Here is a 21189-nt window from a genome sequence, read left to right on the forward strand (position 1 = left end):
GAGTATTATTTGAATCATGACAATAAGATGAGAGATAAACTTTAGATAAGAGGGTAAACCTAACGAGGGACATGACATGCTCAATAAATTATACCAATGGGAACTCCAAACAGATATGTTAATAACAGAACTGTCCTGGTGTCAAACACTGAATCCCAAGATTTAAAACTACAGAAGCAGTGTCTCTAACCTCACCAACCGCTCAGTACATGTCACACAGTCAGGGTTAGTCATGGGCCTCCCACCACTGCCTCTCTATGTTCATAAACAATTTATTTTTTTGGAAAATGTGTTCATGAAAACAGCTTTTTACATCAGTTCTCCACTGCTTGCATTCTTCGCATAAATATGTTCTCCCACTGAGAAGTTGTTTTAAACGAAGTGGTTTATAGTTCAAAGAATGGTTTTTAAATCTTGGGTTCAATAGCGGTTTCCAAAAATAACTCCTGTTATCTTGTTAGGCGTCCTATAGTTTGTCATGAATCAAGAGGGAAAAAAAGACAACATCCCTTTGTCTTGCCCGAAATTGTTAATATCCGATGCATTGTTTTATTGTTTTCCATTGAAGTTTGTAAAAAAAATAGGTACTACCCCAATCAGCTATCTACAAGCAACTTTATAATCCTTGAAACCACTTCTTGATACTCTTGCTGCAGAATCTGTTTAGAAATCCACATGACATAATCTGGGATCAGCATCACAGGGCAATGCTCTCAGCATCCCACCTCCTTCTCCGCCAGCGGTCGTGGAGTTTGCGTAAAAACTTCCGTATTGGGTCGGTGTACTCTCGGTTGGCGAGGCCCAGCACCAGCGGCACCACGGCCATGCCCCCGACGCCCGCGCACGAAAGCACGATGTGGGCAGTGTGGTTGCCGCGGGCGTTGGGTCGCATCAGGAAGGCCACACCGACATGGGTGTAGATGATGTAAGGCACCCAGCAGGCCAGGAAGGTGAGCGAGACGGCCGCCACGCATCGCGCGTAGCGCAGGTCCAAGCCCAGCTGCCTCCTACCTCGCCCCGCCACAGAGCGCTGCAGCCGGTGGATGTCCTGCAGCTGGCCGCGTGTGATCCACAGCACCCGTCCTGTCATCAGCGCGATGGACAGGATGGCGGGTGCCAGGATACCATACACCTCCAGGTAGATGAAGGCGTTGGGGAAGATATGCTTGTACGTGCAACAGCCCGAACCACCACCGGCACTGGCGTCTGACAGCGAGCAGTTGCTCTCAGCGCCGGTGCCGGTGCCATCATCCAATTGGGCCACACCCGGACGGCAGCACCCGGTCCAGGCGCGTCCAGAACGCCGGTTGTTCCAACCGAACGCTGGCAGCAGGGCAAAGAGCAGCGGTGGCAGCCAGAGCGCCAGCAGGGCCAGGGGGAAGTGGCGGTGCACCCAGAGCGAGCGGTGGCGCAGCGGGCTCACGATGCTCAGGTAGCGCTCGTAGTGCACCATCACCAGGTTGAACAGGAACGCCAGGAACAGGAAGTTGGGGAGGACGTGCACCAGCAGGCACGAGCCGAAGCTGAGCGGGCGGTTCAGGCCCATCCAGGGGATGAAGGGCAGTGCCACGCCGGTGCCCAGGTCTGCCACCAGCAGGCTCAGGAAGAAGTAGTTAGGCGTGGTGTGCAGCTGCCGGTTGCAGCCGATGGCCAGGATGATGAGCAGGTTGGCCAGGATTATGGTGCTGGATAGTGGCATGGTGATGGAGTAGATGAGCTGCCCCTGCATGCTGTCTGAGTCGCCCCCACCCGAGGCGTTGGGCTCCATCGCCGTGGAGACTCCTCAGCCCTTATGGCCTCAGCATCACCCCATCAATGGAGGCACTCAGCTAGGGCTGGATTAAGTAGAATGTCACCCAATCAGCATTTAGTGTCCAGCTGTGAGACACAACGTCAACCAATTAAAATGTCAATAAACTGCTAAATCTGTTTACATAACTTGCCAGAAATGCTGATAGAGTAATTGACTGATGATTAATTTACTATTAAGGACTGTAAAAGAGATGCATCTCCTGAAATGTTGAATCATAAAGGGCTGTGTAGTTTAATTGAAAAGTCAAGTCTCATGTTCTGTACAATTTCATGGATTTAAGAACTGTGAACGGTCTGGCTAGAATACAAAGCTAGAATACCCCCCCCCCCCCCAGGAAGATATCAATTACAAGGCTTCTGACGTTTGTATGAGCATCAACATCAGCAGACAATGAGTCAGCCTAGCAACTCTTTCATTATTCAGGTGGCTATTTTTCCAATGTTCCTCTCATTCACCGTGACAGTATTATTTAGCAGGCCACTGCTAATTTAGTGAGAGACACGCATGATTATTCTGCAGCTTAGCGGACAGGTGTCACGGTAGGTTCCTCTCCAATGAGCGTCTGGCTGTACATTTACTGCCCAGAGAACACAATGTTTCTTCCCAAGAGGGCACACATACATTAATGTAACACTATAAGCCCTAACCTTTCCAGTGCAGATACCTTGTATATATTTGATGGCTGAGGATAAAGAACATAAAAATATACAACATGGCACAGGTTTCAATAAAACATCAAGTTCATTATGGGTTATGTAAATGCATTAGAGCATTTGGTAAAGATCTAACTGATAGCTCAAATAAAAACATGCTCAAATTTTGAACTCAAAAATATATTTAGCCCCATTTGTTTTGTTTTCATAAAAGAAATATTGAAATTTAAAACCGAAGACATTCAATTAGTGCAGAGCAGGATAATTTCATAAAGAAGAAAAAATGAAGTAAAAAAGGTGCTTGAGACTCCCACCTCAAACTTAATAAAACTAATATCCATCATACTAAACAAAGGATAGACGGGATGATGGGAAATTAACTCACCTCATTCTATAAAGACACAGATCAGAACATAAGCTATGAGAGACCCAACCAATCAACTTCAATCAAGTCTTCTCTGGTCTCCTCAGAAACGATAGGACAAAGCTCCTCTTGGGGTCCCTGATTTTGGCACCGCCACCTGCCTTATTCCATGATGCTATTATGTTCAGCCATGCAATGAGGGTATAATAGTTTCTGTCTGGACGGACAGACAACGTGCCGTCCCCCTCCTCTGCATCTGAGACACGGCAGAGAGGGAGAAGCCTCGCTCCGCTCCGCGAACCTTAAAGGGGAAGCATGTCCTCTCGACCAGAGGTGAAGATGTTAGGAAATGCCACAGGACCAGACAACCCCTGTCAACTGGAGCAGAACCACTCTCTCTCTCTCTCTCTCACACACACACACACACACACACACACACACACACACACACACACACACACACACACACACACACACACACACACACACACACACACACACACACACACACACAAGCACACACACAGACACACACACACACACACACACACACTGAACAAGAACTGCATACTCTCATAAACCATAAACAGGATCTAAGAACTAAATCTGATGATATGGTACAGAAAACAGGACCGAAAGGCTGATATAAAACTAGGTCAGGTTCAGTTTCAGTTTCAGTCGTGTGTTCAGAAGCTTGGCCCCTGTCCACTAAGACCACATTCAGAACTGAGAAGTTTATACAATGGAGGTGAGGAGTGATGCTGGGGATCCTGAAACTGAAATCTGCACTTCTCACTTCCTTATATTTTAAATTGTTACCAGTTAACGTGAACATCACACTGTGATTTTGTTGCTCCCTGGCATATTGACTTTTGTTATCTTTTTTTCCAGGACCAGAAATGATCAGAAAGTTGCTTAGCTTTGGTATGAATATGAGCAGTCTAAAGTCTCAGCCTGTTTGATAACCAATCTGTTGCCTCCATCATTGTTAGTCTTTTTTTATGCTATTGTATTTGCTTAGTCAGTTTAGGCCCCTATTAGGTCTCCTAATATACATAATATACACCTCAATTATCTTTGTCTCAAAATAAAATACACCGGGTGTTGCAGATGGAAACATTTTGTTTCCAATTTTGTCTAGTGATGTTGAAACACCTACATTACTTAGTTTACTGAAATAACATTTTTGTCTTCAGACAAGAGGCCAACTTCACAAGTTTTGTGTAAACAGAGGGGCCTGTGTATATTGTGTATAGCAGTGGTTATCAACTGGCCTAGCCTTGGGCCATGCAATTTCCCATGATCATTGTGACCTAAATGTCATAGGCAAAAATTTTAACCCTAAAATATATACATAAACATAAGCCCTACTATTATTCCTTGGGGTAACGCAAACACGTCACATGTTATCTACACATCACACAGTTAAGTTCACTGTAATTTATATTATGAAGCATGAATGCTAGACATGATCGGATCAACTAGGCCTAAGCCTGACCAGAGTTGCTAAAGTCACTAGGCCAAATCAGATCAATGCAGCAACACTTTATTTTACTAAGACATGGAAAGCAGAATTAAACTTAGCAACACTCGGAAACTCAGAGCAAGACTGGGAGACATCATGTTTCTGAAATTCGTTAGAAAAGCATTTTAGATGGAAAGCTAACATAATGCTTTGGAACAATGATTGCTTCGGACTGTTTTCAACTGGTGATAAAGAACTTGAGAAGCTTTCTATTGGCTGTAGGAATATTTTATTTTCAGTTGTCTGGTGACAGAAAAAGCGTGTGCTATGCCCTTTCCTGCAGCACAGGACTGGCAGATTTTAACGTCTTACGTAGTGAGGAGTCCTGAGTCTCCTGACTGAGAACAGGCCTACTTCATTGTGAAATGTTAGTTTGACAGGTGGGGGCGGGGCCTGTCTGGACCTGTGAATGAAATACTTACATCACGCACTAGTAACATCTATACATAGGTTAAGAGCTGGTAAAAACATGACTGAAGAAGTAAAAATGAGTAAAGAATGAGTATTTTTGTTTTTTGTTTGTCTGTAACTCACCAGCGGATCGCCTAAAAACCGATAGGCCTAAGAAAAAGGCCAATCGCCAGCTGTGCCTCCAGGGGGACAACAGTGGTCCACTGGCCTTTTATCAGCGAAGTCGTCTAGATTTCTCAGTCACATAACTGCATATTACAAGGAAATCTCTAGAATATAGCTATCTCAGTCACATAACTGCATATTACAAGGAAATACTGTACCCAGCAATATAACAGTAATTATAATTAGCTATAGCTAAACGTTTTACTTAACTGATAGAATTATGAGGTTTGACACAAAGATTGATCTAGCCCACCAGTAGGCTAGCATCTGCCACTCACGCACAACTTTGTCTCTTTCCCTTTGAGATTGAGCCATAACAACCGCGTTTTTCCATTTAAAAATAATTGCTAAGTTTACTGTTCATATATTTTCTATAAAATTCATTGAAGTTCTGAAGGAACACAAAATCCGCAACCCACTTTATCTTCATGCATGGACAGATTATGAGACCATGGGATCCTGGGCTTGGACATGTAAAAGCCCCCCCTTCACGCACTCGTTAAACATTACTTAAAAGTAATGACATTTTTTTCAACAGCACAATAACTAAATTCACCTGTAGCCTACATCAGAAGGATTTACAGCACACATACACGTTTTCTGAGACAGTGAATGTACACTCAGTTAAAGCCAACAGCAAATTCCCCAAATACACCTCTTTCAACCACAAATAAGAGATGCATAACAGCATCTTAACGCAGAGGCTCTGGCTTAGGGCCCCCCTAGCTCATGGGCCCCTGGGCCTGGGCGCGGTAGGCCCATTCGGTAATCCATCCCTGTCTACATTTAGAGGAGTGTGATTGCAGGCATTTCTGGCCAAGCTTGTTTAACATACAGCTGTCACAATCTCCTACAGGAGACTATATGACACACACACACACACAAGACCTGTGGTGCAAGTCAACAAAAGTGACTGTCTGATGGATGGCTCAATGCAATTTGGTAAAAGTGGAGCAGTTAGAATCTCACTTTGTTAAACCATCTACTTAGACCCCATTTATGTGTTACGTGTTACAGTTTTTCTCTGTTCCTAAAACAATTTTTTTCAAAGCATGCCTCGGTTTCTCTTAGCTCTAAACACAAATCCCAAAACCACTCACACAAAATGCAAAACCCTTTATATCTCCTGCAAAATGCTTCTTTGGTTTCAAAACACTATTATGTCGCCTCAAAAGGGTATTTTGTTTTCAAACAACAAATTGATTGATTGAACACTGATGTGCTCAATGGCAAACACTACTATGAAATGGGAAAACACTAATATAAAGGCCTTATCAGAAGTATTATGCCTTTTCATCTCCAGTGTTACTGTACGCTTTCTCCTGTTGTAAAATATTGTAACTGTATAATGTTTTAACTCAAATATAAAACAACTCACAAACAGTAACGACTTGCAGTAAAGTTTTTTTTTTTCAAAAGTGCTGTAGCCTTTACATCAGAGCAAAAAACCGAATGTGTAGATGATTTACACAGAACAAACAATAGGATATTGATACAGTCAACAAAAAAAGTAAAATGTAAAATAAAAAAAAGGACAAAAACACTAGACTGCATCCTGTTCTTGCTCAAGACAATATCGACAATTGTTGTGTTGTGAAACATCTGAAAATACAGTAACATTTGATTGGATTACAATACAGTACAGTAATGTTTGATTTAAATCAAAATTAAAATATTACTTGCAATTAAGTACCGCAACATCAAATGTGTTTCCTGTTTGCCGAGTGGATTCATGTACGGCCCCGGCAAACAGAACACAACAGAAAACAAAATGCTCAATGCTAGCAAAACTAAACATATCTAAGCACCGCAACATGCAACAGGCAAACCGACACACAGGTGACATGTCCCTGGTTGGTGAAATGTTTCATCTGTGTGTTTGTTTGTGCTGATTCCTGACTGACAGACCTGCAGATTGATTCGTCATTTCCTGTTTTTTAGAATCGCTGCAACTTGCCGATTTGTCTACCCAGACAACACCAGCATCGCCCACGCCGCCCTGCTCCCCATCCTGGGCCCTCAACACAGTCATCATCCCCTCGACGACTTCTCCCGCTGGATGTGACAACCACCACTCTGGTCATCGGCAGCTCCATGGTCCGAGATGTCCACATCCCCCCTTCAACAAGCGGCCCCTGCAAGGTCCACTGCTTCCCCGGAGCCAGGGTCCGTGACATTCAGCGTAGACTCCCCAGCATCCTCGCTGGTTACACCAAGCATGTCCCAATCGCTGATGGAAATGGAAATATTGCTCCTCACCCCCACCACTCCTCATCTACACATATGGACAGCTGAACTCTACCCACTCACTTTCTTCCTTTTCTTTCCCTACTAATCAAGACCAACTCTCCATGGCTCGCTGCTGTAGTCTCTCCACCTGGTCTACCTGGAGAAACCCTCGGCCAATTGCACCCACCGCCACTGCATTGCCGTACACTTACTCTACCCCATACCCTATGCTAGCATTTATATACAATATACATTATTGCCTCCACTGAAATGTTTCTCTGTCCCTACGTCCCCTACCCCTGTAACAGTTACCCTATTAGTACAGTAAACCGGTCTTGCCTGTATCATGTATTTTACCACCGGATGTCTGTGTATATACTTTGTCCCGCGACCAAATGCTGGCTGTGTACAACCCCTGTTGCCTCCTTTCCCCTTCTGCCACACAACTTCCCCCCTTCCCACCTTCCCCCCTTCCCACCTTCCTATCTCCACCCGGCCGACCTCAAGCAGATAGGTCCCCCCTTATGTGCCGTGGTTCTGCTTAAGGTTTCTTCCTGCCTAACAGGGAGTTTTTTCTTGCCCCTGTTGCCATTGTGCATGCACTAAGGGAGTCTAGGCTCTGGGCTCTGTTAAGCGCCTAGAGGCAATTGTATTGTTATGGCGCTATACAAATAAAATTGAATTGAATTGTTTCTGTGTTGATAGGACGTAATCAGTTGTGGAAACGTATATGACTTACTTGCACATAGTCATATCATACTGTAATTGTTTGACTCTATCAGAGTTTCTGTCAAAAGGCACCCTGTACACCTGCTTCATTCTCGAGGTGTTCTGCCTTATAGAACATGGTCCACTGAGGCTAGGCTCACTGTATTGATGTTTAGGAATATGTCTGGGTCATCATTGGTTGCACTTTGTATTTGTTTATAATTTTACAAATACAGTACAATGTAAAATATTCTACAGTAAATACAAGAATACTATGCTCCTGATAAGGCATTCAAACTAGTGTTTTACTGTCATAGTAGTGTTTCTTACCCATTCTCTCTTCTGAATGTCCGGAGAATTGGTGCAACTGAGAAGCGGCTTATGTTTGGTTGAACCCTCTGGCCAGCCTTGCCAGCGGCCTGCATGGTCAAACCCATGTTGACCACATGGTTAAACACATTGGCCTGAATCTCATCAGAGATACAGTAATGGCTCTCCGTCTTGCTCTTCCTCTTCACTCTTCATCATTTGTTGCCATAAATTGTTCTCCAAACTAGGAGCTAAAGTTTTGATTTCAAATTGCACAACAGCTTTGGAAATGGAAGTTTTGTCATTTGAATAACAGTGTGTTCTGTCTGAAAGCAAGGAGGTTTTGGCATTGATAAACTGTGCAGAGATGAGGTGTTTAGTACTTTGTAGAAAGTGCGGTTAACAATTGAAATCTGTGTCTAAAGCAGAGAATTGTGTGTTGTGTTTTGAAGAAAGTGCGGTTAACAATTGAAATCTGTATCTAAAGCAGAGAATTGTGTGTTGTGTTTTGAAGAAAGTGCGGTTAACAATTGAAATCTGTATCTAAAGCAGAGAATTGTGTGTTGTGTTTTGAAGAAAGTGCGGTTAACAATTAAAATCTGTATCTAAAGCAGAGAATTGTGTGTTGTGTTTTGAAGAAAGTGCGGTTAACAATTGAAATCTGTATCTAAAGCAGAGAATTGTGCTTTTAGTTTAGCAGAATTGGAGTTTTAGGAACGGAGAAAAACTGTAACATATTACAATTGCAAGATTAGAGAATTCCTCATATTTGACTACAAACATTTGTGGCCATCTGACGTAGCTCATTTCTCCCAAAATGGTCATATGCGAGATATTTATGGCTCCACATCGCTGTTCCAGCATTCTGAAGTGTAGAAATGCCTCTGGCAGCAGCTGCAGGCACTTGAGTAGCACAGAATAGAGCAAGTCAGCTAGCGTGACAAAAGGCCCGATCATAAAACAAACCATCCAACCTGACAATCTTCAAACCAGTTTGTTCCAATCACTTCACGTAGCAGATATTTAAACAGGTGAATCGAAAGGCTTACTTAAGCATTTACATTTTTCTAGCAGTTAAGAGTTTTCTGTTGTTTTACCATGATTTTCCTATTTTTTCATCAGCAATTTTCCATAGATGAAATGTCAGGTTTATGTTTATCAATTGCATGTATTTGTTTTGAGGGAATTGTGTGAGAAGCCAAAAAACTACATAAAACATGTAATTCGTGTATGCGCAAAAGTAAGTGAAGCCCAGCGTCATTGGTGAAGTCAAGTAGGTAACCGATTCGGTGAAACACATTTGGGTTCTTAATTAGTCAATAAAGCAAACAAATCAAATGAGACATCCTTAGAAAAAGGTACCCCAGATGCTGCCAGATAGGTCCTCAACTCTTTAGAGGTGATGTGTGGGTTGCCTTTTCCCTTTATTATTTGTTTTTCTGGTGCTTTTTGGTGATATTCTTGATGGGCGTCCACTTCTAGGCAGAGTCACGGTCATGTTGAATGCCCTCCATTTGTACATAATTTGTCTTACAGTGGATGGAGCTGGAATCTTTTGGAGATGGTCTTATAGATTTCCCAAGACTGATTGGCTGTCAGTACCTTCTTCCTGATGTCCTCGGTATCATCTTTCCACTTGGTATTGTTGATCTGTGTGGCTACATTGGCACTACAGTAGTTTGGTTGGTTTCCTCTCTGTATTAATCTGTGTTGCCCAAACCTTTTCCTCAGGATGTATCATTTGATTGGTTTGCTTAATTGACTAATTAAGAACCCAAATGTGTTTCACCAAATCGGTTACCTACCGGTACTTGACTTCACCAATGAAGCTGGGGGTTCACTTACTTTTGCACATACACTAATTACATGTTTCATGCAGTTTTTTGGCTTCTCACACAATTCCCTCAAAACAAATACATGCAATTATTGATAAACATAAACCTGACATTCCATCTATGGAAAATTGCTGATGAAAAAATAGAAAAATCATGGTAAAACAACAGAAAACTCTTAACTGCTCAAGGGGATTACATTCTTTCAAGTGGCACTGTACCTGTGTCTGACATGAATACAAACTGTTTGTTTCTTATAGGAGACCTACACAGAATTCACTCATAAAATATTTTAATGAAGCACGCGGAAATAACTGACAAAAAGGGGTTTTGCGATTTCAAATATTCAGTGAGTTAAACAGGTCGCATAATATTAAATTAACTTCAGTGTGTAATATGAAAATATAAATCCCCGTTCCTTTTCCTGTAATTGAACACAGCCATTACAATAAGTCACATTTTGTGTCCATTTCATGATAGAGAATTTGAAATGATTTCCAAACCAATGTGTCTAGTGAACAGGTTTTACTTCAAAAGATCACTACTGACTAGAACACCATAGGCCAAGAACTAGGAGACCTAGAACTGTCCCCTCAGGTGTGGGCTTGGTCTGGGCTTGGTGTGTTGAAATCTCTCTGTGAGGAGCAAACCCCTTCCTCCGGGCCCAGACGGAGCTATCTGTGGTATGACGCAAGTAAAATCTCCTGGAGGGGTGGGAGGGGAGCGGGAGCAGGGCTGCAGGAGGTGCGGCCCTACCGGTCAGGCCTTTGAAGACAGAACACCTTGGCTTTGTGGTCTCCTGCTGCGGTCACTACTATGGAGGCCTCACTGTGGAGAGGAGAGACAGACAGTCAGTGACACACTGGTTTCTAGCGTCACATAAATACACAACAGACACATCACCCTCATCTTGAGTAGTTTCCATTGATCTACCCAGAACAACTCTCATGATGCCTTTCTGAAGGAACATTATACAGATAATTTGCACCAATCATGATATGCATTCCATCCATCCATCCATCTCAGATTTGTTTTCTCCATATGATTCATGCAGAAGCTGACAAAAACAATAAGATAAATGCATGTACAGGGATTGCAACAATGTACAGTGTTTAATGATGTCTCTTCTACTGCTAAAAGGACCTTACCTTGCATCTTTAGGCAAAATGGACAAGCAGGGAGGGTAGAATGCTAATTATCAAGGTTTAAAACATTTCAGTCCCATATCAATTGATCACAACTACCACTGAAACCTTGAAGCATGCCATCGTAGGGACAGACCATGTCTCACACATGAGTGATCTTGCTGTCGGCCTTTGCTGCAGGACCTGAAACTGCACTCTGAGGGTATCTATAGGGAGGTTGTTTTCACCGGCAGTGAAAACAAAACATGAAAACATGTAATTTCAACCCATTCATCCAAGTGTCCAGTCCAGCCTCACAAAACCTGTTTCCAACCACAAGCCTACGCATTGTTTTGAACACAAGTGATGTAAAGCTCCCCTGAGGACAGTTGAGACCTTTTCCCTGACAGCATCACACAATGACTGATGGTGATAAGGTTCTCAACCTCTGGGTTTGTTCTCAAGTGAGAGGAGTTGTCATTCCAATAATTTTTTTCGATTAACATGTGACTAGAGGCTGACTCACGCAGGAGTACTGCAGGACCAGCAGGTCCCAGCACAAGAGTGCAGCGTGGGACTCATTTTAATCCCATACTGCAGATGTCATACCAATAATTCTTTTTGTCAGTGTGAGATCTCGTCCAAAACTAAAGAACTACTGTCTTGAAGACACTGGTATCAGTACATCTGATTAGAAACTAGTATTTCATCATTCAGCCATTCCATCCATACTGAAGTGACATTTGCAAAAAGCCCTCTGGGACTGAATGCAGTTGTCAAGTCATACGTCCAGGTCAAAGCCTCCTAGTTGTCAAGGCAATCCAAAACAAAACAAATACCATAAAGAACTGTAATGGAGGAAAAATGTGTTAAAATTTTTGTAGCAAATATTTAAACAGGTGAATCGAAATGGCTTACTTAAAACAGCAATAAGTCGTTTTTGGCTCGTAGCTCCCCCTAGCGGCGAAACCTGTTGAAATTTGCTTTCCTTGTTTATGAGATTCTAGCGAGTCAACAACTTTGCCAACAATGTCAAGAAAAGATGGCTAGCTCTGAATCGAACTTGTATCCAAATGTGTCTTTCAGCTCTCGCCAATGAGTCAAAGCTGTTCCGAAAGTGACTGTCACTACCTGATCCTAGTCACACATGCTCAGACACAAAGGACCCAGCGGCTCCAGAAAAAAGTTAAATACAGGCAAAAGGTAAAAAAGTTACATATTTAAGCATTAAACTTTCTCTAGACTTGAATTTTTCATGAAGCTATCAGTGTACGCGTGTCTGACATGGATACAAACTGTTTGTTTCTTATAGGAGACCAACACAGATTTCACTCATAACCCTAACAAAAAAAAAAAAAAGCCCTCTGGCACTGAATGCAGTTGTCAAGTCATACGTCCAGGTTAAAGTCTCCTAGTTGTAAAGGTAATCCAAAACAAAACAAATACCATAAAGAACCGTAATGAAGGAAAATGTGTTCAAATGCTGACCTCACAAGATATCATAAACAAACATCACCTCCTGGTGGACACACAAGTGCACTACAACTTTACAAGTACATGTAAAAGTAGGTGATTGTTGTAAGTAGTTATCCTGTTAATTGCAAGACCCACCTGTTTAGTGTGAAGTCCAGGATCTCGGCATCATGCCCACGGCACTCGGACACCATGGATCCAGAGCGGGCATCCCAAAGCCGGACGACACCGTCCAGGCTGCAGGTGGCCACCATTGAAGAGGACTCCTCCCACTGTAGATTGACTATTCCTGCCTGTGGGACACACACACACACACACACACACATTTTTTTACTCTTCTAATACTTAACTTCAGCCAAATACTTCTTAATAACTAAGGAATAAACTACTACTGTTTACTTGAGACCACACAGCTGAACAGACAGACCTGTCTCCGCAGTTGTAAACAGTCAATCTCAAACCACCAGTGAACGATGGGGCATTAAATCAGCTCCTTGCCTCACACTTAGCAACACACTCCGATCACACACCTAAATAATGACTTTATGAAGGACTGACAAAATGTCGACCTCAACATTTCTCCCCTTTCTTTTAACAGGAAATCTCGTTGCCAACGCTTAGGCCAGGCTTTTATGTGTTGGAGTTGTGATGTACAAGCACACTTATATATTATTTCTACTTTGTATATTTATTTTCACACGATTATATCGTGTTATTTCGTCATGTCATCAATGGGGGATGGTTTATTTAGAACACTGGGTGATTAAAAATGAAGGTCATGAAGAGGTCAACCGGGGAACTCGAAGTGAATAAAGGTCCCGGAAGTATGGTGACCGAGAGATGGAGAAAGATGGAGACGAATGGCGTTTGGAGAGAGTTTTGCGGGAGAGTTGCGGCGTTTTTGGCCACAGGCTATTGGCAGAATACGAAGCCGTTGGCGTTCCTTTCTTAAAAGGTTTCTTTTCCCGACAGTAGGACCGTCGGAACACACAGGCCGGGAGCTTCGGTTTTCTCCACCAACCATTACGGACTTAACCTGTTCCATACGGATTACTCAGGATTTTCTTATTTGGAATATTTTCTCTTTGGATGGACATAAAACCACTGTGGACAATGGACAATGCGTTTGTGGTGGTCGGTACTTTGTGTTTAATGCGTGACCATGTCTCACCGCAATTGATTTGTTTGTTTGGTGTAGAAATACAGAAATGTTTGCGACACCCATGAGCGTGTGACTGTTTATTTTGAAAGACAATCTGAAGAAATAACTAATACGTAACAGAGTCCAAGTATTGATAACGGTCAGCATAATACTTCCTACTCACCTCATGTTGACACCTGTGTCTCATAGTCTGAGTAGAAAGGTCATAGATAGCCAGGGTACCGTCCAGGTAAGCCACGGCAACCAAGGGCAAACTGAAATACAAGAGCATGATGTGACTGCAATGCCAAGAGGACATCTGCACTTTCTCTGTGAGAAGGACAGGATTCTTGGGATTGTAAATACAGGGAGACGAATAAGTGGTTCACTCACACTTTGCAGAAGCCTACTGACTCGACAGAGTTGGACTGCTCCTCATCCATCATGGCGTCTTTTGCTTTGACACTCTCAATGGAGAAGGCACATAGAACCTAGCAAGAATTTGACATGACTAAGTCAGTTAAGTCTCTTCTTCATTCAGCAAAACAACCCAATTGCATTAAAGAACACGTCTACCTTCCCCTGGCGTAAATAATTCCCCTGTTCATCACAGTTAAAGAAAGCAGACAATGGCCCAGCTTTCATAGCCAAGCATAGCCAGCTTTCATAGCCAAGTGTTGTTATTCATAATAATTAATAATTGTCAGGTTTTAATGGCACACATGACACACTGCAACACACGTGTTTATATGGAGGCGACACAGGACACACACACACGCAGGCCTGAGGTTGCGAGAATTTATTCTCTGCCTTTTTCCCATCCGGGACCCTCCTTTCTCCAGGACCTCCCAGGAGCAGTGGACAGCTTGTAAGCGCCCAGGGACCAAGTGAACCGTCCGTCTTGGTCAGGGACGGACAGGAGTGATCTGTTCTTTTTGCATGATTTTTCTGTTGGGGTTCTTAGTGGAGGAAACCCCTTGTGAACACGGGGAGACATGCAGACTCCACATGTCGTCTTTATTATCTCTATAGCATACCCTAGCATTGACTCTGGACACCTTTCAGACTGAGCTCAAATCTATTTCCCTTAGAGTGAGGGCAGTGAGAGCAGTCGGTGACCTACCTTGCCTGTAATAGTGTTGATGAGCTTGGCCTGGCCATCTACAGAGCCCGTTAGGACTAGTGAGCCGTCCTTGTTAGTGTCAAGGCAAGTCAGCGCCCCCTGGTGGCCATCACTACCTGTAAAAAAGTGACGGCTCTTAATAGTAACATTTGATCCATTAAAACTTGTTCTACAAACAACTTCTATAAATGAAGAGTTACATTTAAATACAATTCCCTTTCATATACAGCTTCGTCCAGCTATTTTGCAGGTAATTTCAGGCTAAAATGAAAATTATGCAACAAATGCATCTTCATTAGCTTTCCATAGTGTTGTATTCTACCTTGTTTACTTCATCAAAAAAAAATAGAGTATCCAAATTGAATAAATGCAAATACTCCCAGTAACTGTACTGGATTAACACATTAACTGAATAACACTTAGCTTGACAACCTTTTCACTGCAATTTACCACTCAGTAAGTTGAGCATCCAAGTTAAATGAGCTCCTCAGCTGCACTGGCTGGAGTCATGAAGTTCCTTATGTCGCTATAAAGGAGAGGGGAGGCTCACCTTTAATAACATGGATGGCATTGCCCTGTTTCAGGTCCCAGAGTCTCACTGAGCCATCTTCATAACCAACCACTGCTCTCTTTCCTGAGAAGAAAGGGGGGAAAGGGAGCACATGGCACTAAGCACATTTCTGTCAGAGACAACATACATAAAGACACACAGCCAGAGACACAGCCATTTTTTTTTTCCTTTTTTGTCTTAAAGTTTTAACTTTAACTCAACAATCGAGTCAATGTTATCCAGTCTGAAACTCCACTTAACTAAAAGAAACTCAGTTGCATAGACCACTGTCACATCTCCATGACCTTCTGGAGAGGCAGTGTTTGATTCATGAGAACATTTTAAACTCTATCATGTCTATAGAGAACCACTTCTATCAGCCATACAATACACTGGCTACTGATTTTTTTAAGGTCCTGTTTCTGAAGTGAAAATATTTACAGGAACCACCATATTGATTTCACAAGTAAGGGCAAACAGAATACATGTTAAAAATGACCCTCCGACACATACCATCTAGCATGATCTTGCCACTTGTTGCCTGGCAGCCGGGGCCACTGAGGGTCTTGCAGTCGCCCCCTGGCACCTTCCACATCCACACATTTCCATCTGCAGTGCCTGCCAACAGGACAGGGGCACATGGGTGCCACTCTAACCACTGGGGAAAGGGAAAGAGACACAAAGACAACATCAGCCATATCAAACCAGATTACTTCTCACATACACTTTACGAAACCCGGTAAAAGACGCCAACTGGAGCCTATGTATTGAGTTGCTTACCTCCAGGTCTCCGACTTCAAAGGACCAGATCTCTTCCTTGCTCTCCACTTTCCACACTTTGATGAGGCCACTCATGTCTCCAGATGCTACAAGCTTGGAGTCGTGGCTGAACGTGGCACACGTCACTGAGTCTTTGTGTCCTGATGTCATAGGGAAAATAGAGTCAGGAATAAAATCAATTAGTTGTGTGCAGTACTATCAGTATACACATTATTGTATTGTATTCTACCACCACAGTTGACAGTCCGGAGATAAAATACATACATATATACAAAACACACACACCCTCATACCTGTGCACTCAAAGAGCACCTCTCCATCATTCACAGTCCACACGTAGGCCTTGTCATCTTCTCCCCCGGTCACTGCTAAGCTGTTTGTTTGAGGGTCCAGACTAACACAGAATACAGAACCTGACAACGAACACAGATGATGATACACTTTTTGATGGGGGAACATTCACATTCAAAATATGACAGATCAAGATATACTAGATACACTACCGTTCAAAGGTTTGGGGTCACTTAGAAATGTCCTTATTTTTCAAAGAAAAGCACTGTTTTTCAAAGAAGATGACATAAAATTAATCGGAAATACACTCTTTACATTGTTAATGTGGTAAATGACTATTCTAGGTGGAAATATCTGGTTTTTAATGAAATATCTACATAGGTGTATAGAGGCCCATTTCCAGCAACTATCACTCCGGTGTTTGCTAATCGCCTTAGAAGACTCATGGATGACTAGAAAACCCTTGAATACCCTTGTGCGATTATGTTAGCACAGCTGAAAGCTGTTTTGCTGGTGAGAGAAGCTTTAAAACTGGCCTTCATTTGAGCTAGTTGAGTATCTGGAGCATCACATTTGTGGGTTCAGTTATACTTTCAAAATGGCTCGAAAAAGATAACTTTCATGTGAACCTCGCCAGTCCATCTTTGTTCTTAGAAATGAAGGCTATTCCATGCAAGAAATTGCGAAGAAACTGAACTTTTCCTACAACGGTGTGTACTACTCCCTTCGGAGAACAGCAGAAACGGGCTGTAACCAAAGTAGAAAGAGAAGTGAGAGGCCCTGGTGCACAACAGCAAGAAGACAAGTATATTAGAGTGTCTAGTTTAAGAAATAGACACCTCACAGGTCCTCAACTGGCAGCTTTTTAAATGGTACCCGCAAAACGCCAGTGTCACCTTCTACAGTGAAGAGGGGACTCTGGGATGCTGGCCTTATAGGCAGAGTGGCAAAGAAAAAGCTATATCTGAGACTGGCCAATAAAAAGAAAAGATTAATATGGGCAAAACAACACAGACATTGGACAGAGGAAGATTGGAAAAAAGTGTTCTGGACAAATTTAAAGTTTGAGCCATGAAGCCATCTGTCAAGCATGGTGGAGGTAATTTGATGGTCTGGAGCTGCTTCAGATTTGTACAAGGTGTACAAGTGATTTTAAGGGGAAGGGGAAGGCTATCACTCCATTTTGCAACGCCATGCCATACCCTGTGGGCAGCGCTTGATTGGGGCCAATTTCCTCCTACAATTTCCTTCTACAACAGGACAATGACCCAAAGCGCACCTCCAAATTATGCAAGAACTTTATAGGGAAGAAGCAGGCAGCTCGTATGCTGTCTGTAATGGAGTGGCCAGCGCAGTCACCAGATCTCAACCCCATTGAGCTGTTGTGGGAGCAGCTTGGCCGTATGGTACGCAAGAAGTGCCCATCAGGCCAATCCAACTTGTGGGAGGTGCTTCAGGAAGCGTGGTTGAAATTTCTACAGATTTCCTCAACAAATTAACAGCTAGAATGCCAAAGGTCTCCAATACTGTATTTGCTGCAAATGGACCCTTTTTTGACGAAAGCAAAGTTTGAAGAACAAAATTAATATTTCAAATAAAAATCATTATTTGCAACCTAGTCAATGTCTTGACTATATTTTCTATTCATTTTGCAACTCATTTGATAAATACAAGTGTGAGTTTTCATTGAAAACATGAAATTGTCTGGGTGACCCCAAACTTTTGAACGGTAGTGTATATTTTCCATAAATATCATATAATTATTATTATACAATTAATACACATATTTTATATCAGTAGGATGATTTCTCTGAAGACATGCCTACAGAGTTCACAATGGGTTCTCCCTTGAATTAAATAAGACTTAATAGATAAAGCACAACACCAAAAAGCCCAGAGACTGTCAGTATACCTACCAGTGTGACGAGAGAAAGTGAGTTCACTGTCATCTACAGCCTCCTCCATCTCACTCCCTGTCTCCCAACCCTCGTCATCGGCTGCTGCTCCAGCATCTGCGAAGTCCACGTCTTCTAACTCTTCTGCCAGGTCATCTTGAAATATAACATAAATCAGTGCCCAATTAATGTCGAACATGCCGTGTCTTGAAAACGTCCAATCACGTTAACTGACATTTAGCTGCCGTATGATCCGTGAACCAAGGAAAATCCCTCACTAACCAGTTAACCATCACCGTTATATGAAGTTAGCAAGAAGTTGTTGATATTAGCGCCAGCACAGCTAAACCAGTGCGTTGACTTACCTGGGGTTTGTTCTGTATCACTTAGATCAATAACCTCGAGTATCTCTTCGTCCTCATGCAATTCAATGGTGTCCTCAGAAGGATTATCCATGTTTTCCTTTCCTACTTCTTCAAGCAATACTAATGTATTGTATCTGCGAACCAGTTCGCTATGTTATTAGCTAACCAGCTAACTTTCCAAGTTGGCGAACGTGTGTTTTGTCAGTCAGGTCAAGATGAAAGTTCTTTCGGAAAAACCCCACAATACCTGTCGCTAATTTCTTTTTGGATCCTCATGTAGTACGTGTCAGAATAATACGTTTTAAAAGCAACCAACAATCCAAAAACAAATTGGTCATGATAAACGTGCTGTCTCACAATGATTTCACGTGTTGGTTCGAGGTTTCTTCCGAGTCACACGCTGAGATCACCTTGACTGACAGGGTAGGAAAACCAACCACGTAGAAACCAGTGAAGAAAAAACGGCTCTGGAAAGCACTAATCCACGCCCAATCTAGGCGGGACTTCCGTTATAAACGGCCTAGCAAAAGTGGGAATTATACAATGCCATTTTTATTCAGGCTGTAAGTGAAACCTAGACAGAACAACACAGTTTGAAAATAAAAGTACATCATCTATAAATCCCCCCCCCCCCCCCCCCCCCCAAAAAAGACCCAGGGACTTGGTCTAATCCGAAAGGTGCTGTTTGGCTATGGCAAACTGTGATACTTATTAATGCCAGTAGATGGCAGCACTTCATTTGCAAGCGTCACGCTGTAATGTTGAGTGCTTATTTTGCTAGATAACTTGTCTCACACATATACGGATTTGACAGGGAACAATTGTCTTCTTAGACCTAAGCAGCATTTAAAACGATTGATCATGACATCAGAACATGCATCAAAGGCGAACGTTTTACATCAGGTTTGGAGATCATGTGTCTAAGAAACATATCTGCTTTGGGGTTGCACAAGGGAGCTGCCTTGGTCAATTATTATTCTCACTGTACATGCTGCCATTTAGGGACATCCCTAAGGTCCTTAGAGAACACAATAGATATGTTTCCATAGTTATGCAGATGAAACGGAACTGTACATATCTGCTGTAACCAAATGATGCTGCAGCTATAAACTCCGTTACTATCGGTCTTTTGGCGATACATAGGATGAGCAGTCATTTCTTAAAGTTAAACGAGGACAAAACTGAGATCCTACTAGTCGGCCCTAATGCAAAAAGAGAAATGATGTTTAATAATCTGGGGAAATTAACTCCCTGGATTTATAGGTTACAAATCTTGGTGTTATTTTAGATTCCGATCTATGCTTCAAGTCTCACATTAACAAGGTGACGAAAACGACCTGTTGTTTGTTTGTCACCCAAGGGTTTCAAGCAGTTTTCTGTACATTTTCAAGTAGTTTGAGGGATTTCAGTTTTCTCGCTGCATAAATATTTTTTTTCTAGTCTTTCATTAGCCAAGGCTATGATAGCTATGCGTCTCCTGATATCAGTTGGAGAGAGGAAGTCTATCTTTTAAAAAACTTGATCACTAAGCAGGTACCGATTCTTTAGACCTAGGTCTTTGATATGCTATTCGAACTGACATGAATGTCCTGCTTCTTCTTAAAACAGAGAAGATCGACTCATTCACCTTATGTAAATAAATCGCGTTCTTCGAGATTAGAAGCAAGCCCGGCTAGCTCAGTCGGTAGAGCATGAGACTCTTAATCTCAGGGTCGTGGGTTCGAGCCCCACGTTGGGCGCAGATGTTTTTTGCGAGACATAACCACGTGAGATGACCCACGTGCTGAACTGGGACGACCCCACACTCTTCCCTCATAAGAATGAAAAAAAGTGTTTAATGATTGATGTACTAGGCTACCTACGTTGAAGAGGATAGTGAAACAAATGTTCCGAAAAAGCACCTGTCGTTTAAATTATAGGACAACGTTTCAACATCAACGTTATAAGCTCGTCAATTTAAATACAGTTATTTCAGTGTTGTGTTTTCGACTTGGGCGTATTGTCAGCTTCGAACATTAGGGTACTCTTTATTCCGCATGGCAACAGTTTCGTGGAAAATTACATGAGCTAGTTTACTTTTGAAATGCGAAAATGTCACATTTTTGTCAGCCAGCCGACGAGAAAAACAAGTTGATATTTGGCGTATAAACACGTGACTTGTTTTGCCTAACAACAACCAATTGCAGGCTCCTATTTGAAATACGTCACACAGCGCCACCTTCGAATATGAGTCAAAACAGCTGATATGTGCAGTGCTGGAACAAGGAGCTTCAAACCTGATAAAGTGAGACGGCAACCGAAGGTAGGCTTATTAATCTAGTTGTGCTTGACATGATTTCGTATGGTTGTTTAGCCCTACATATTGTCATGACTGTGCGGTTTTCGTTTTTTGGAGGGGGGGCAAGCTCCGGCATGTCCATCTGTTAGACAATTTTCTT

At 42.5% G+C, this 21189-nt stretch overlaps 2 protein-coding genes across 2 annotated transcripts; both read right to left on the reverse strand.

The window, feature by feature from the left end:
• Positions 1-697: 697 nt before the first annotated feature.
• On the reverse strand, positions 698-1768 carry LOC308362837 (G-protein coupled bile acid receptor 1; the record flags this gene model as incomplete). The annotated part of the gene is made up of 1 exon (XM_080835565.1): positions 698-1768. One exon carries the CDS (start codon positions 1766-1768, stop codon positions 698-700), a length of 1071 nt encoding a protein of 356 aa, XP_080691691.1.
• Positions 1769-10284: 8516 nt separating this feature from the next.
• aamp (angio-associated, migratory cell protein) lies at positions 10285-19124 on the reverse strand. Its single transcript, XM_080835019.1, has 11 exons — positions 18752-19124; positions 18408-18542; positions 16494-16613; positions 16201-16340; positions 15934-16078; positions 15421-15504; positions 14871-14986; positions 14141-14238; positions 13932-14022; positions 12745-12899; positions 10285-10837 (listed from the first exon to the last, which is right to left on the reverse strand). The coding sequence occupies exons 1-11, from the start codon at positions 18840-18842 to the stop codon at positions 10762-10764; spliced, it is 1251 nt and encodes a 416-aa protein (XP_080691145.1). The 5' UTR covers positions 18843-19124; the 3' UTR covers positions 10285-10761.
• Between the last annotated feature and the right edge of the window lie 2065 nt (positions 19125-21189).

Source organism: Sprattus sprattus, assembly GCF_963457725.1.
Source record: "Sprattus sprattus genome assembly, chromosome: 3".
In the NCBI taxonomy this organism is placed as follows: Eukaryota; Metazoa; Chordata; class Actinopteri; order Clupeiformes; family Clupeidae; genus Sprattus; species Sprattus sprattus.